Source organism: Plutella xylostella, chromosome 30 (genome assembly GCF_932276165.1).
Source record: "Plutella xylostella chromosome 30, ilPluXylo3.1, whole genome shotgun sequence".
In the NCBI taxonomy this organism is placed as follows: domain Eukaryota; kingdom Metazoa; phylum Arthropoda; class Insecta; order Lepidoptera; family Plutellidae; genus Plutella; species Plutella xylostella.
Genome location: NC_064010.1, coordinates 1,596,324 through 1,611,041, shown reverse-complemented (window position 1 = coordinate 1,611,041; position 14,718 = coordinate 1,596,324). Strand labels below are relative to the sequence as shown.

At 37.9% G+C, this 14,718-nt stretch overlaps 1 protein-coding gene across 1 annotated transcript; it reads right to left on the bottom strand.

Annotated features, from left to right (window-relative positions):
• Positions 1-1,462: 1,462 nt before the first annotated feature.
• On the bottom strand, positions 1,463-8,494 carry LOC105386563 (zinc finger protein 43). Its single transcript, XM_011557155.3, has 3 exons — positions 8,336-8,494; positions 6,797-6,991; positions 1,463-5,308 (listed from the first exon to the last, which is right to left on the bottom strand). Exons 2-3 carry the CDS (start codon positions 6,982-6,984, stop codon positions 2,860-2,862), a joined length of 2,637 nt encoding a protein of 878 aa, XP_011555457.3. The 5' UTR covers positions 6,985-6,991; positions 8,336-8,494; the 3' UTR covers positions 1,463-2,859.
• Positions 8,495-14,718: the final 6,224 nt, after the last annotated feature.

The following is a 14,718-nucleotide window of genomic DNA, read 5'->3' as shown; positions in this document are numbered from 1 at the left end:
GTTACTTGTTTATTTTATACCTACATAAACATAAGAAACTGATGATCGTTTTAGCTCCCTATTTCATTTCAGGAGGCACCTTTCGCGCACCATTAGCGACACAATAAGGCCACGTTCAGATGACAAGCGCTCAACGCGCGTTTTGGTAACGCGCGTTTTCAACTACATACATTTTATTCCGCGCGACGCACGTTAGCATGTGTACAGCCTGAATAAAATGTATGTATAGTTGTAAACGCGCGTTACCAAAACGCGCGTTGAGCGCTTGTCATCTGAGCTGGGTCTAGCTTGCTGTCCTATGTTATAACGGGTATGCCTACTTTTGCCGATGGAAGTAAAAAGTAAAGTAAAAAGACGGAAGGAATCTCGCAAACTAAAAAATGAGGCACAGCAATGGCGGCGACATGAGAGTGTGTGGGTGCGTAGGTACGACGGCGACGTGATTGGCACGCGGCGGCGGACTGACTTACTTTTAATGTGAATGTCTGTGTGTCGAGCTCGTCACAACAATGAAATCGCCTTACTCTTTATTTAGCGAGATTCCTTCCGTCTTTTTTTCTACTTCCATGCTTCAGCCATTCATTTCAAATGTGCGACCCATCTTATCACTTACGTTCATGTAATATGGCTTTAAGTGCGATCAAAAGGTCTGATTAGATTGGTCGCACGTTCGTTATGGCTCAAGAATAGTCGCCTTATACAGAGTGTCCCATTAGATAACGTATTCCCGTTAGGACAAAAGTTGCTTAGAATGATGATTTGTATCACCTCCAAACGTGATTACGATTGCAAGCACTGACAATGACAAGTATCTTTAGTTATCTATGGAAATTTATTGAATGTGTGTTATTTATTTATAAATAGACTTGATAAGAATGTCGAGATAAGCATAATGTAACCTACTCTTACTTAAATGACCAATATTTGGTGGTGAAATTACTCAGGTCATTTACATAGGGTCAAGTCAATGACATCTCTATCTTATATCTAATAACTTATCACTAGGTCCAGTAGTAGTTTGGCAGTGTTAGATTGTGTATATAGAACCACTTTTGAGCATAAATAGGCGAAAATGAAACAAATAGAAAATAGGTAAAATATAAAGTTTATTTACATTTTTCACAAAACTTACAGTAAAATAACTAAATTTACTAGCTATCTACTACAGAATGGAATTTTGTCAGTTAACAACTGGATAATGACTGTCATATCTGTTAAAATGAATTTTAAAATGTTATTACAGTGCTCCAAAATTGATAATGCGCATAGAAATCTTTGACAGATCGGTTGTTTTCGATTATGTGACACATGATATTGACTCCTATTTCTTTCGAACAAGGTGCAAAATGCAAGTGTTTTTTTAAGGCTCTCACGATTTAATGATTCGGGTGTGAAGATCTGCATGTGCATTATTAATTTTGGACAAGTGTATATATTTATATATTTTTTTTATATGGGAAAAAAGTTGCTTATAGAAGATGTTCATGTAGTCCAGTCATAAGGTATATTGCTGATAAAACGCCATTCTGTATGCACTTGTCTATTCATTTGGTACAAGAAATATGTTTTCATCCGACGCCATCTTTGTCTGTCGTCTTCACTTCTAGGGCGCAAAATTTTACTGAATTGCATTTGCCTACAGTTATGCTTCCATGTGAAAAGAGTAAACATAAATTTAGAATAACCTGGTGGATATCTCTTAACTAAATCATAGACATAAAAGATATCATAATTGAAATAAATAGAAACAATATTTTCATATAATACAAAGACATTGCAAATCTCAAAAGAAAATACTCTCAAAAACCATAACCTAAAAGCATACATGGATTGTACAATTACCATGAATTTGCTTCTGCTAATTTAAAATTATAATTACATATTTAACATCCATACACGACAAAATGACAAACATTAGTCATGATTCGTGAATATCGCTCGACACAAGTAACATCGTATAACCAAAGAATAAGGTATTTTATGTTGACGAACGTGGTAAATATGCATCATTACTTAGCAAATATGATTTACAAACAGAAAAAAACCAGCCATTTATGACACATTCTAGTAACAGACTGTTCAATTATAATATTGCTATTCAGACTCTCCATTTAGGCTGCCGGTCCACCAGAGCGGAGCGGGCTAGCGAGGCAATAATCGTCCAATGAAATTGTATGAGCGGAATTTTTATTCAATTTCATGCCTACGTGTCGTGTCTTTTTTTACAAACGAGTACAGTTCCCCAAAATTGATAATGCGCATAGAAATCTTCGTAATTGTTCGGCAACGGTCGTACGGAGAACTGTACTAAGTAATGTCTCGCACATTTCCGATATTTGTCAGAGTGACATGGATCATTGTTAGGGGAGTTGCCTACACTTTAGAGTTCTGTTTTTCAATGATTTAGGTTGATTACGTACAGTACAATAGCAGCACAGTAAAAAAAATGGGCAACATACCAGAGGTAAAACCTGGTATGTTGCCTGGGCGCAGTACACATAAAACTGAATTTCCGGAAATATAGAGTCGGCGCCACCACTGAAGTCTTGCAGCAAAATCGGGAACCAACTCATTCGGGAACAACATTTTTTTTTACTGTGCTGCTATTGTACTGTACGTAATCAACCTAAATCATTGAAAAACAGAACTCTAAAGTGTAGGCAACTCCCTTAACAATGACCCATGTCACTCTGACAAATATCGGAAATGTGCGAGACATTACTTAGTACAGTTCTCCGTACGACCGTTGCCGAACAATTACGAAGATTTCTATGCGCATATCAATTTTGGGGAACTGTACTCGTTTGTAAAAAAAAGACACCACACGGTGGCATGATGTTCATAGTAGAATTTAATATATCAAACATCAGTCTGTTGTTCGTAGTTGATAACAATTTGTTTTTTCCATTTGATTTTCTTGTCTTCTTTATTGTGAGTGGTGTTCATGTGCAACTCCAAGTCCTCAACGGTGAACAAAACTTGATTACATTGTCCACATTTGTGCAGATTGACATTCTTCGTATGCTCCCACTGGATGTGGCGTTGCAACAACTCACTTGACGGAAAGTAAGAATGACATATTTTACAATTGTGAAATATGCTTGATAAGATATTCGGTAGCTTTTGATTATCCATTTTTATCGGTGATAATTTAGATTTGTTTATCTTGATAACGGGTAAGCCGGTCGCTTGTAGCATCGTTTTGTGTTTTAACTTGATGTGCTGTTTGAGTTTGTCCTCCATCTTGAAAACGGCAAAGCACTTATCACACTTGTGTAGTTTGAACAAATGGATTTTGTGATCGTTCTTTATGTGCGCGAGCAGGAGAGCCCGTTTGGGAAATCTATTGTCGCACTTTAGACATTTGTAAACTCTCTTGGGATCTTGCAAGCCTTTTTTCAGTTCAATTTCTTTTTTGCACATTTTGAGAAGTTGGTATTTCATTTTTTGATAGTCGATTTCGGGTGTTTTTCTCGCGTTTTCTTTGTCGCATGTAGAGTTGCTGGTTTCAGCAATGTTAACAGAAGTTTCGAGCGCAGTTTCAGTACTAGTCGACTCTTCATGACCGTTGTACAGCTCCATGTCATTTGTGGTTGAATCTAGAGATTCGTCCTCTATATTTTCATTTTCCGTCAAATCCATAATTTCATCTGTAACTCCAGATATGTTCTTAGAGCCTTCTATAATGTCAGCAAAATTATACCGGTAGTTATCGACGCAAATATGGCCGCGAAGCATCCTCTTATTTGAATGTTTAAAATCGCAGGTTTTACACGCGTATAAATTTTTCATACCGTGAGAACGGTACCGGTGCAACGTCAACGCGCGTTTATCAATAAAACTTCTATCGCACCTATCGCATATGCTCGGCAAAATTTCACGTTTTGCCACTAGATGATATTTCATGTGTTCGTTAAGTGTCTCTTCAGTCCTGAATGCTGAACTACACGTTACACATTTGTACACTGTTTCTACCATTTTATTTTCAACATTTATGTGGCATTCTGTCAAATGATTCAGCAGCTGCAGTTGGTCTTCGTATTCAGTTTCGCACGCATTACATTTGTAACTTCTTCGAGTTTCAGTTTCGCTATACCGGGCTTGTAGCTCTATGTCATCATCTATTTGTTCAATGACTATTGGAATCGTATCATAATCAAAGCCTAGGTCTTCGTTGTTTACAAGTGATGATTCATCAACGTCTTCATAATTGAATCCATAATTTGATTCTTCTGTTGCATTTGTCGCATTGGCATGATGTTTCGTTTCATGTTCCTCTTGAATGTGTTCAATCAATGACTCTTTAAATGCGAATGTTGACCCACAATCATTACATACAAACGTGGCTTCTTCCTTAACGGAAACTTTCCCAGTCTTTTTGCTTTCGATTTCGTCTATAGTAGACATAACAACTGCAACTTTTTCATCTACAGTAAGTACGTTATATTTTCTCTGACTATCATTTTGACCACCTTTGAATTTATTGAAGGAAAACACCGATTCAGTGGCTAGATCGCGACTGACGTTGCCAACCAATTTGGAAGGAGGTACAGTTGACAAAATAGTAAAAAGATTCTTAATATTGCTCTTAAGATTTTTCAGTTCTACTTCAGTAGCATCATTGAGCTCGACATCACTCGGCAGTACATCTTTGACAAAGAGTTTAGACCATGGTGGTTGATTTTCCTCGGATTTCTGCTCAGTATTGTTGATAATAGCCTTTTCAGCTTTAACCTTAAGCTTCCTTGCAATGCTCTTAGTAAGTTTGGAATATTTAGTCATACACTTATTACACTTATGGCCGCGCGAGACGCCATGTTCAAAATGCAGGTGTATAGTGAGACCAGCCCTCGTACAGTACACAGCATCGTTGCACTTGCAACACTTGTAGTACGTCTTCTTATTATGCACATACTTCAAATGCTTGAACAGATACATCGCACTAGAAAACTCCAAATTGCAACGAACACAACGTTTCATAGATGTTGTAAGCTCTTTATCATCCAAGTTTAGATTCTCGTTCACATACGCTTGGAAGTGCTTGAGGCCTCCGGGGTTGTGGTCAAACTTGTCATGCAGTTGCACAAAAGTCTTGGCCGTGAAACTCCTAAAGCACTTACTACACTTGTGGAACGGTCGTCCACCGACGTGCTTGAGCTTCGTGTGCTTCTGGAACGCAAGGCTGTTGTAGAACTCTTCACCACACTTGGGGCACTGAATCAGGCTCTCCACCTTGTGGATCTTCTTGATGTGGTGCTCGAGGAACTTGAACCACTTGTAGGAGACTCCGCAGATGTGACACGTGTGTCTGGAAGGAAGGTATTTATGTTGCGAATTAATGAAAAATTCAATTTACAAGGCATTTTTTTACAGGGAAAACGCCAGTGAGCAACATTTTTTTTACCTATTTGCACACACACACAGATAAATACATTGAACATGACACAAACTTAAAGCTTATAACCCCTTAATGCCTGCCTATATTTTTTAAGTATTGTTTTGTTGTAATTTTTGTTCTTGGTGCAAATAAAGTGCATTGTATTGTATTGTATATGTTCACAACATAACCACACACTGACATGACATGATAGCGTGATAGCATTATTGTTTCAATATCAGGAAATAGTGGATTTCCCTGATGGTACATTGTCATGAAGGTATCAAAGACTAGATGGATGGTGTTAACACTAGAGTAGGCGCGCTCATTTAACTCCTGGGATGGTCGCGCGGGCTACATATGTAGCCCATTTGTAATGCCTCATAAGCACAGATATTTGATTGAAAAGTAAAACACTTTGCTACATTTCAACTATCATGTTTATTTTTAAACTTTAAAGTAAAAAACGTATGAATATTTTCTAATTTCAACAAAGTTATTAACAAACAAAAACATACTTCTAAATATCGATATTATTTGGGACCATCGCACAAATTAGATTTTTTTTTAAATTTAGGACACAAAACTTATAAACTGATCATAGTTTCTTACAATATAGGATACAATGTAGTAGCAAATGGTGGAAATTTACTCCATTTCATACCATGCCGGAACTTGGAGCTGATCAAAACTAATGATAATGATGGTACTTTCACATTACATCATCTTCGTCCAAATCTTCCACTTATTGTTCACTCTTCGATAAATGAGAATTATCGGAAAGAATTAACGGTTCCATAGGACCTTCTTCTTCGCTTTCCGTCAAGTTATCACTATTTTTCTCTTCTTCCATAAGCCATTTCCGAATTTGACCTTCGTTCACCGCCATTATTACCTAAAATGATTCAAATGATTTTTTAAGTGTTTTTAGTCCAAAATAGAAGTAACAAAGTAAAAAAAACAATCAAGTAATATGATAAAACATTTCATATTAACGTAAATGTGCATAAAAAAATATTTCATCCATGAAATAAAACAGAAAATCAAAAAAATCACTTACCTAGAACGGTCGCGCGGGCTACATACGTAGCCCAGCAACTTTAGCCACGGTGCTCCTCAGGTGCCCGTGTGCCGGGACAGTGGGCACGCTGCTGGGGGACGCGGGGGTTCGTGAGGAAGGAATACACGGGGGGAGGGAGCGCTAGTGCCGTGCGTTCCAGATATTTACAACAAAATGATACCCTGGTCTACACCTGTAGCCCACGCGCCCACTCTAGTGTTAACATAGCGTTAGAAGTTAGAAGTGCAGACAAACCATACTCACATTATTGGATTTTAATGTATAGATCAGAAGTTTGATATAAAGATTCTATATTTCTGCAACATATTTCATATACTTTAATGGAAAACTTAAATTACCTGTTATAATCAGACTTATGCGCCGAGTTGAAGTGTTCCAGCAGGTCCGGTTCACGGAAGAACACCTTCGGGCAAAGCTCACACGTGTAGCCAGAGCTTTTGTGTGCGTCTTGCATATGCTTCTTCAGATCTGCCTTCGATGCAAACTCATCTTCACAGACTTCACACTTGAACTCTGCGTCCTCCATTACGCTTCTGAAATGCAGATACGTTCTGTGTTATTTTTGTAAATTGTATAGGGCTTGTAGCTTGTAGGGTTGCCTGGAAGAGATTGCTTTTAGCGATAAGGCCGCCCTTATTGTATTATAGATTTTAAGTCTTAAATGTTATTTTAAGTGTTTTATGTACAATAATAAAGTTATACTACTACTACTACTATTTTTGCAATACAATGATATTACATACAAAAAAGGGACGCTTTCCAGACTGAAAGAAAATTTACTATTACAATTAAGTTTACTATCAATGCATATAGAAATGTTTTATTGGCATATTCAGGAAATCTTTCATGGTCATTAAATTTGTATATGGCAGACCGCCTAAGATGGTTTCATTATATTAGCCCTAGTCACACAGTCAAAACACCAAACACTAGCAAGAAACTAAACCAGCACGAAGTAGATAATCTGAAATGATTGTTGTTCACAATTTAAACACACAAAAAAATATAAAAGATAATGTACACTTGGCACTCTTTTTACACCTGTTTATATATTTTTTCAATTAATAATTAATGAATGAATGAGTATATCATGACCATCAAGAAATAAAACAATTCTTACTGTATTATATTCCAAAATTATACTCTTGACATTATATTCCAAAATTATAATAACAATTATTATCTAAGTGTCTAAAAAGTTTAGTTTAAAATTAAGGATGACCCATAGAAAAAGTTACATCACAATTTTTTTCATCAAAGTATTGTGTGTAATTTTAAATTTAGGTTGCATGTACCATTTTATGCATTCCTTACAACATAAACCAGAAAGCAAGGATGTCTCTTTATAAATATGATAAGTATAAATATGTAGCTAATCTAATAGGTTAAGGTAAGTACCAAAATTATACATTAACTAAAAAGATGCAGGGCATCATATCAAAAAAACTACCTTTCTTATCTATTGAGGGCAGAAACTTATGATTTTATGGCTTAATCATACGCATTGCAATGAATCACGGTGGTTTAACGTTATTTAAATTAAATTGCTTTTTTATAATTTTATACGAAAACGGACGCGCTTTTCGACATTATGCTTTTTACTCAAGAGACACAAGCTTCATTCAAATGAAATAATGGTGGAAGCCCGAGGTTATAAACTCCGTATAAAAGATAATACTTACATTTTTATGCACTTTCCTCAGTTATTTTAGATCAATGGCTCCAAAAATAGCATGAGCATGGCTATGGGATAAGGTTAGAGATTTATATACGGGACGCGTCACATGCTAACTGCTACACTGTTTTTATTTGTGCTAATCAAATGAAATAGGAAATATTTAAGTTAAACAAAGAGGAAATATCATGCTATTACTTACCAATTTTGCACGTAACCAAATTGCGAGATTAAAGTTAATTGCAATTAGAGACGAAACGAAAATAAAACGATGATGGTCGAGAAATGCAAATTATTTGACACTCGGCGGGACGGAAACACAAGAGCACGAAAAAGTGCGTTCGTGACGGATTAAAAAATAAATGTCTATGGCTAGCCGTTCCTCGGAATAATTATTTAATGTTGCTATTATACTTTGTTTTTTATTTAATTTAGACTTGCAGAAGTTGTGTGCAATATTTTCTACCAGAGTGATCCGGGATTTTGTTAAAAAACGTGTAAGTGTATGCCATTGGAAAAATATATTGCATTTACTCACTTTATAATAAATTGTCTATGGCTAGCCGTTCCTCGGAATAATTAATTACAAAATGTAATCTTAATTTATTAACTTTAATCTTTTAACTGTTTTTACCAGGTTTTAACGATGTTTTAAATGTTTATTTCGATAAAAGAACACTACTTTTGCAATATTTTCTGCCATAGTGAGCCTACAGGGTTTGTTAAAACAACTCATGGAAAATAGATGGCGTTTTTATAGCTAAGCACAAAGTTATCCAAGGCTGCCTTTAAATAATAATTAAGCATGGTCCTACTAATTAAGTAATGATTACTTTACATAATAGTGTACGTTGTATTGTAACTAAACCTAATGGTACAGTACACATTCAATCAGGCTAACTTCTTACTTTACTTCCGTTAAACACCGCATTTCCGCGGCTATCGGCTAGCCGTACCTACAAATTTAATAATGTTGTTTGTTAGTTTGACAAGGTAAAAAAGTGTATTCGCTGCCAACTAACTATCAAGTTCTGGAGTGGAGGCCGCGACTAGGCAAATGTAGTGTGGGACGCCCTCCGGCTAGATGGGGTGGGTGACGACTTGCGAAAGGTGGCTGGTTATGATTGGATGCGGAAAGCTAAAGATCGCATCCAGTAGCGTGCTTTAATAAATAATAGATTATCTTTATTTCCAGACCATAGGTCCAATAAAAAATGTAAATCACAAAAAATAATATTACAAATAATTCACACACTAAAGATTAATAATAATAAAACAATAAAAATTAAATAAAATTAAAAACAAGCACAAGGACACACGCTTTGGGAGAGGCCTACGTCCAGCAGTGGACTGCTATAGGCTAATGATGATGATGAACTGTCAAGTTGTTTGGACCGAACTTTATGCGCGAGGCGCCTCTACTAGGTAACAAGAACGAATGCGCCATTTGCCTACTGGGAACACAGCACAGGCAATTCTATTCTATTTTATTCTTTTATTCTCTGTGGGGGTGTAAGTACCTGCACCTGGCTCTCTCGAGTGGAACCTTTGTGCATATCCCCAAGGTCTAAACTGCCTTCCTAAGCTTGGACCATTTCCCAGCACGCTGGTCCACTGTCTAGATGTGCTAAGTCTAGATATGCAAGTTTCCTCACGATGTTTTCCTTCACTGTAAGAGCGATGGTATACATTGTACTCGTACTTAAGTTAAAAGAACTCATTGGTACATGTCAGCGCCGGGATTGGAACCCGCATCTCTTGCGTGAGAAGCGGGCGCTTACCCGACTGAGCTACCACCGCTCAGCAGCACAGGCAAATTCGATACAGTTTGGTAACTTATGCATTCATTATTATATTTTGTTATCTACCTACCTAGGTAACTACCGATACGTGATTTAAAAATGCAAAGCAAATGCAAACAGTCAGTAAGCGTCTCAAGTTATTTAAAACACATTGTCATCGCATTAAGCCAACGTAATTGTTGAATAATATATTATTAAAATATTATTTTTAAACAATACGGCTGTGTTATGGTAACGTCAGTCTTGGTTTGGGTAGAAGACAGTGTTATGGCGTTTTTGGCAGTCGTCTCAGCCAGATTTTAAGTTATAGTAAGTAAGTAAAGTAGTTACATACCTAGTTAGTACCTAATTAATATTGTCTGTTTCAAGGGTTGGTGAGTGACCTCGTAGGTACAGTAGACTGCAAAAAAACCTGCCCCCCTCTCATTAGCAATGTCACAGAGGGGTGAGTTTATGTGGTCAGTGGCCACTGTACCTATCTGCGAGGCACCTATCCTGAATTACCTAAGTAAATTCTAAACATAATAGGCGATACGAAATCCGTCTGCTAGTGAAGTTGTTAAGAAATACCCCGACCTGAGTCACCCCCCTTTCGGCTTAGTATAAGTAGAGGTACCCTTTTTGCAACACCCTGTAGAAAAACTATTTTTTCACGGTAGACGACAGAGTTAAAATTGTCTATTGTGGTAACGATATAAATTATTTACCTACTTCTACGCTACGTTTGGTTTTACAATTCGTTCTTTTGTATGAAAAAGCGATACCAGCGCCCCTAGCATTGAGTAGCGAGACTAAAAATAACACGTTTTAGTTTTCAATGAGATATAACAGATGGCGTTACCTGTTTCCAGAAATGAAAGTTTTGTCTGTTAGAATATTTTATACCATTCGTGAAGTCATCAAGATTATGGTGATAGAACCTAAATATTCTGCTGTAGAAGTTCAGTCTATGGGGGAACCGAGGCTGCTTTGTCCGTAATGTATACTAAATCAATTTGGTAACTATTAAGTACTTTATTCAGTATTGGTGTCTTGGTCATCATCAGCCAATAATCATCCACTGCAGGACATAGGAGGAGCCATCCCAAGGAGCGCCACAACACTCGGTCCTCGGCCTTCCTCATCCAGCCACTACTGGCTACCCGCATAAGGTCGTCGTTCCAGCGGGCAGGAGGGCATCCCAGGCTGCGTTTGCCTGTTCGTGGTCTCCACTCGAGAACTCGTATACCCCAACGGTTATCGGTTTTTCGGCAGATATGACTAGCCCGTTGATTTGTCAAACTAGCTAACAATGTTCTGATAGGGTGTTTGTGAGTTTGACAAGGTATACCTACCTAAAAGTGTTGAGCTAATTATATGCAGCTCACTGTACCCACGTATATATTTTTTTTGCAGAAACAAGGTACATTGGTGATCAAAATGGCGAAACAATGCGAAGAATCCAGTGAGAACGTAAACGAAGCATTTGAATATTCGGAAAATGAAGAAGGTTATGAACAGGTAAATATCAAGTATAAATACAGTTATGGCAGTGTGCCCAAGGGTCGAGATTAAAAAAAGTATTTTGAACGCACGTGTTTCCGCCAACAAGAAGTAGGTAATAGCTCTACCTACCTAATAAAGGGTTTTCCTCTTAGATTAACAATGACGGCTAAATGGCGTAGTTGTTAGTGACCCTGACTGCTATGCCGAAGGTCCCGGGTTCGATTCCCGGCTGGGGCAGATATTTGTTTCAAGACAGATACTTGTACTCGGGTCTTGGGTGTTGATATTTATATTTAGTATAGTATCTATCTATGTATTTGTGTAGATATATCAGCTGTCCGACACCCATAATACAGGTTCTGGCTAGCTTGAGGTCGGATGGCCGTGTGTGAGATGTCCCCACATAAAAAAATATACCTACATAGTTACGAACAAGATGGAGTGTCAGTGCAAAAGAAACGTCTCAACTAATTAAATATAACACCCAACTTCTACCACTGAGCTCTTATTTTGTTCAGTTAGAAGATTTATATGACGTGTCTCGGATTCATTAGCCAATATACAATAATCAGTTAGGTAACTTCTGTTGGACCATGGTTGGACCATAAGACCATAGTTATAAGAACCAACTCATATAGCAATTATATTCGATTCTCTGCGAGGGTGTAGTGTCTCCTGGCTTTCTCGAGGTTCCAAGTTTATGGTTTATCTGCCTTAGCTTGGACTGTTTCCCACCACGCTTGACCACTGCGGGTAGGTGGGTTCGCACAACTAAATTTAGTTTTCTTCACGATTTTTTACTTTACCGTAAGATCATAATTAAGTACCTAAGTACTTATATTAAAGTTGAAAATGTCTTATTTAACATTCATTGCTTTAATACCTAGCATAGATAAAAAGTACGTAAGTACGGTCATGTGCAGAGAAATCTGACCCCCCTCTTATTAGTAACAATGCTTCTGAGAGGGGTCAGATTTAAGCCACAGCCACCAACAGCCTAAAAGTTAATTACCCTGTTTCAACCCCCAGCCCAAAACCCTCTCAAACAATCTCCAAAGAGACAAACACCCCTCCATTCATCCAGAAGCATTCCGCAGTCGTTTTGACGGGCCGGTGTGGGCGAGTGCAGGGGCAGACGGTAGATGGCGTTGGCCTCGGGGCTCCTGTCACTATGACGTTGAAAATGGAGGGACGCTGTCAAACACATTGTCTGTGTAAGTACCTAATCCTATTAAAAAATAAGCAGAATTAACGGTTCCCTATAAATAAGAGTACTTTTTTCTTATATTTAGCGATGTCTGAGAGTGTCGCCTCTCATCCACAAACTGCAGTGTATACCGCTAGATGGCGACTCTATCTAGTCCATGCACGGAAAACCCCCATATAACTTTTATCGGTTATCAATGCTAAGAAGTCTATTTAATAGACATAGGTATAAAACAGAGATTAAACAAACCGTAAAGTTGTTTGTTCATCACACTTGTCTGACAGATGCGTCTTATGACGTCAGCGTCACTCGAGACTGTCATAAAACGAATGATGAGCTATTAAAGTTAGAAAACGTGTTTCAGTGTTTACCTTATGTAGGTATCTAGCTATCCTTAAATCTACACTTATGTCCTAGGTATACAGGATGTCAAAAAGGGCAACGTAAGCCGAATAGGGGTGCACAGCTACCTATAGTTTATTTTATGTAGCACTATTACACAAATCAATGTATTTTGTTAAGTTCGAGCTGAGTTATATTATAATATTATCCCTTTTTGGCGTATACGACCACCAACTATAAATAAATAATAGGTAGGTAGGTCTAGCTAGACCTAGCTAGACATAGTAGCTATAGTCTGGGGTAAAGAAACCTCAGAGGTAGAATTATTAATAAGTGGGGACATCTCATACACGGCTATCAGACCACAAACTAGGCAGAGCATGTAATATGGATATCGGAGTGCTGATATATCTACACAAACACTTACCCCCTTATTCATAGAAAAGTTACAATACATTTTAACTAATAAACTGTTTTGTCCCTCTCTGACAAAGAACAATTTGTTCTTTGACAGAGAGGGACAAAACAGTTTATTAGTTAAAACGTTCTGTAACTTCTCTATGAATAAGGGGGTTAATATATATGTATATGTAAGTATACTTAGTCATATCAACACCCAAGACTTTTTGCCCCAGCCGGGATTCGCACCCGGGACCTTCGGCATAGCAGTCAACAAACTACACCTACAGCATTCGCTCGGTATGCCCCAGACTGAAGTTACCAACAATAAGTGATAATACTCACGTGCAATCGCCTGCCCTGATAACGTTATCCAGTAACACTTACTTATAATATCATATTTCTAATGATCTAGTTTGTTTGTGAACGGGGGATTGTTGAATGACGCATTCGATTCACTGATAAGTGGATAGATATTATTCTATCTGGGGGTACGGAAGTTTTTACACCAAGGAAGCAAGCCACACTAACTTTGGTCGAATTTGTTCTTTTCACGAAAAGCGGGTTTCTAGTCCGGGACTAACCCTCAAATTCATAGACAGCATTTTAAATTTACAACAAGTTTAAAATAGACATTGAAACACACGAATTTCGACTCTTTACACCAGTCAACAAGATGAAATTTCGTATATCACAACGCCAATTTTAAACCTTTTGTCAAATGTCAATGACGACCGAATGGCGTAGTGGTTAGTGACCCTGACTACTGAGCCGATGGTCCCCGGTTCGATTCCCGGCTGGGGCAGATATTTGTTTAAACACAGATATTTGTTCTCGGGTCTTGGATGTGCCCGTAAAATGGCAATAGGCTCGCCCCCTATTACATTGGGACTAACATAACGCTCTGGCGAAAAGTGGGTGCAGCAATGCACCTCTGCCTACCCCGCAAGGGGCTACATTAGTACAAGGCGTGAGTGTGTGTGTGTGTGTCAAATGTCAAAAAGCTCTATGAATTTGAGGGTAAATGAGTGTAATGGTTAGTGACCCTGCTATGCCGAAGGACCCGGGTTCGATATTATGAAATGATGAATATAATGAAAGAAAAGACAGATTTAATAATATTGTTATGTATCTATCTCCGTATCTGTGTAGATTTATCAGCTGCCCCATACCCATGTTACAGGCTCTGCCTAGTTTAGGATCGGATAGCCGTGTGTGAGATGTCCCCTGTGATTTGGTTCAAAATAATTCAGAAGTTCCGTCTTTTCGTTCGGAAACGCTCCACATCCCTATTTATAAACGCAGCAAAACAAACACACATGTATACCGCGGCACGCACAACACACAACA

Excerpts from the sequence above, each read along its gene's own strand:
- LOC105386563 (XM_011557155.3), bottom strand. The coding sequence starts at position 6,984 with ATGGAGGACGCAGAGTTCAAGTGTGAAGTCTGTGAAGATGAGTTTGCA. Across the intron at positions 5,309-6,796 it reads CATAAGTCTGATTATAACAG|ACACACGTGTCACATCTGCG; the intron begins GTAATTTAAGTT and ends CCTTCCTTCCAG.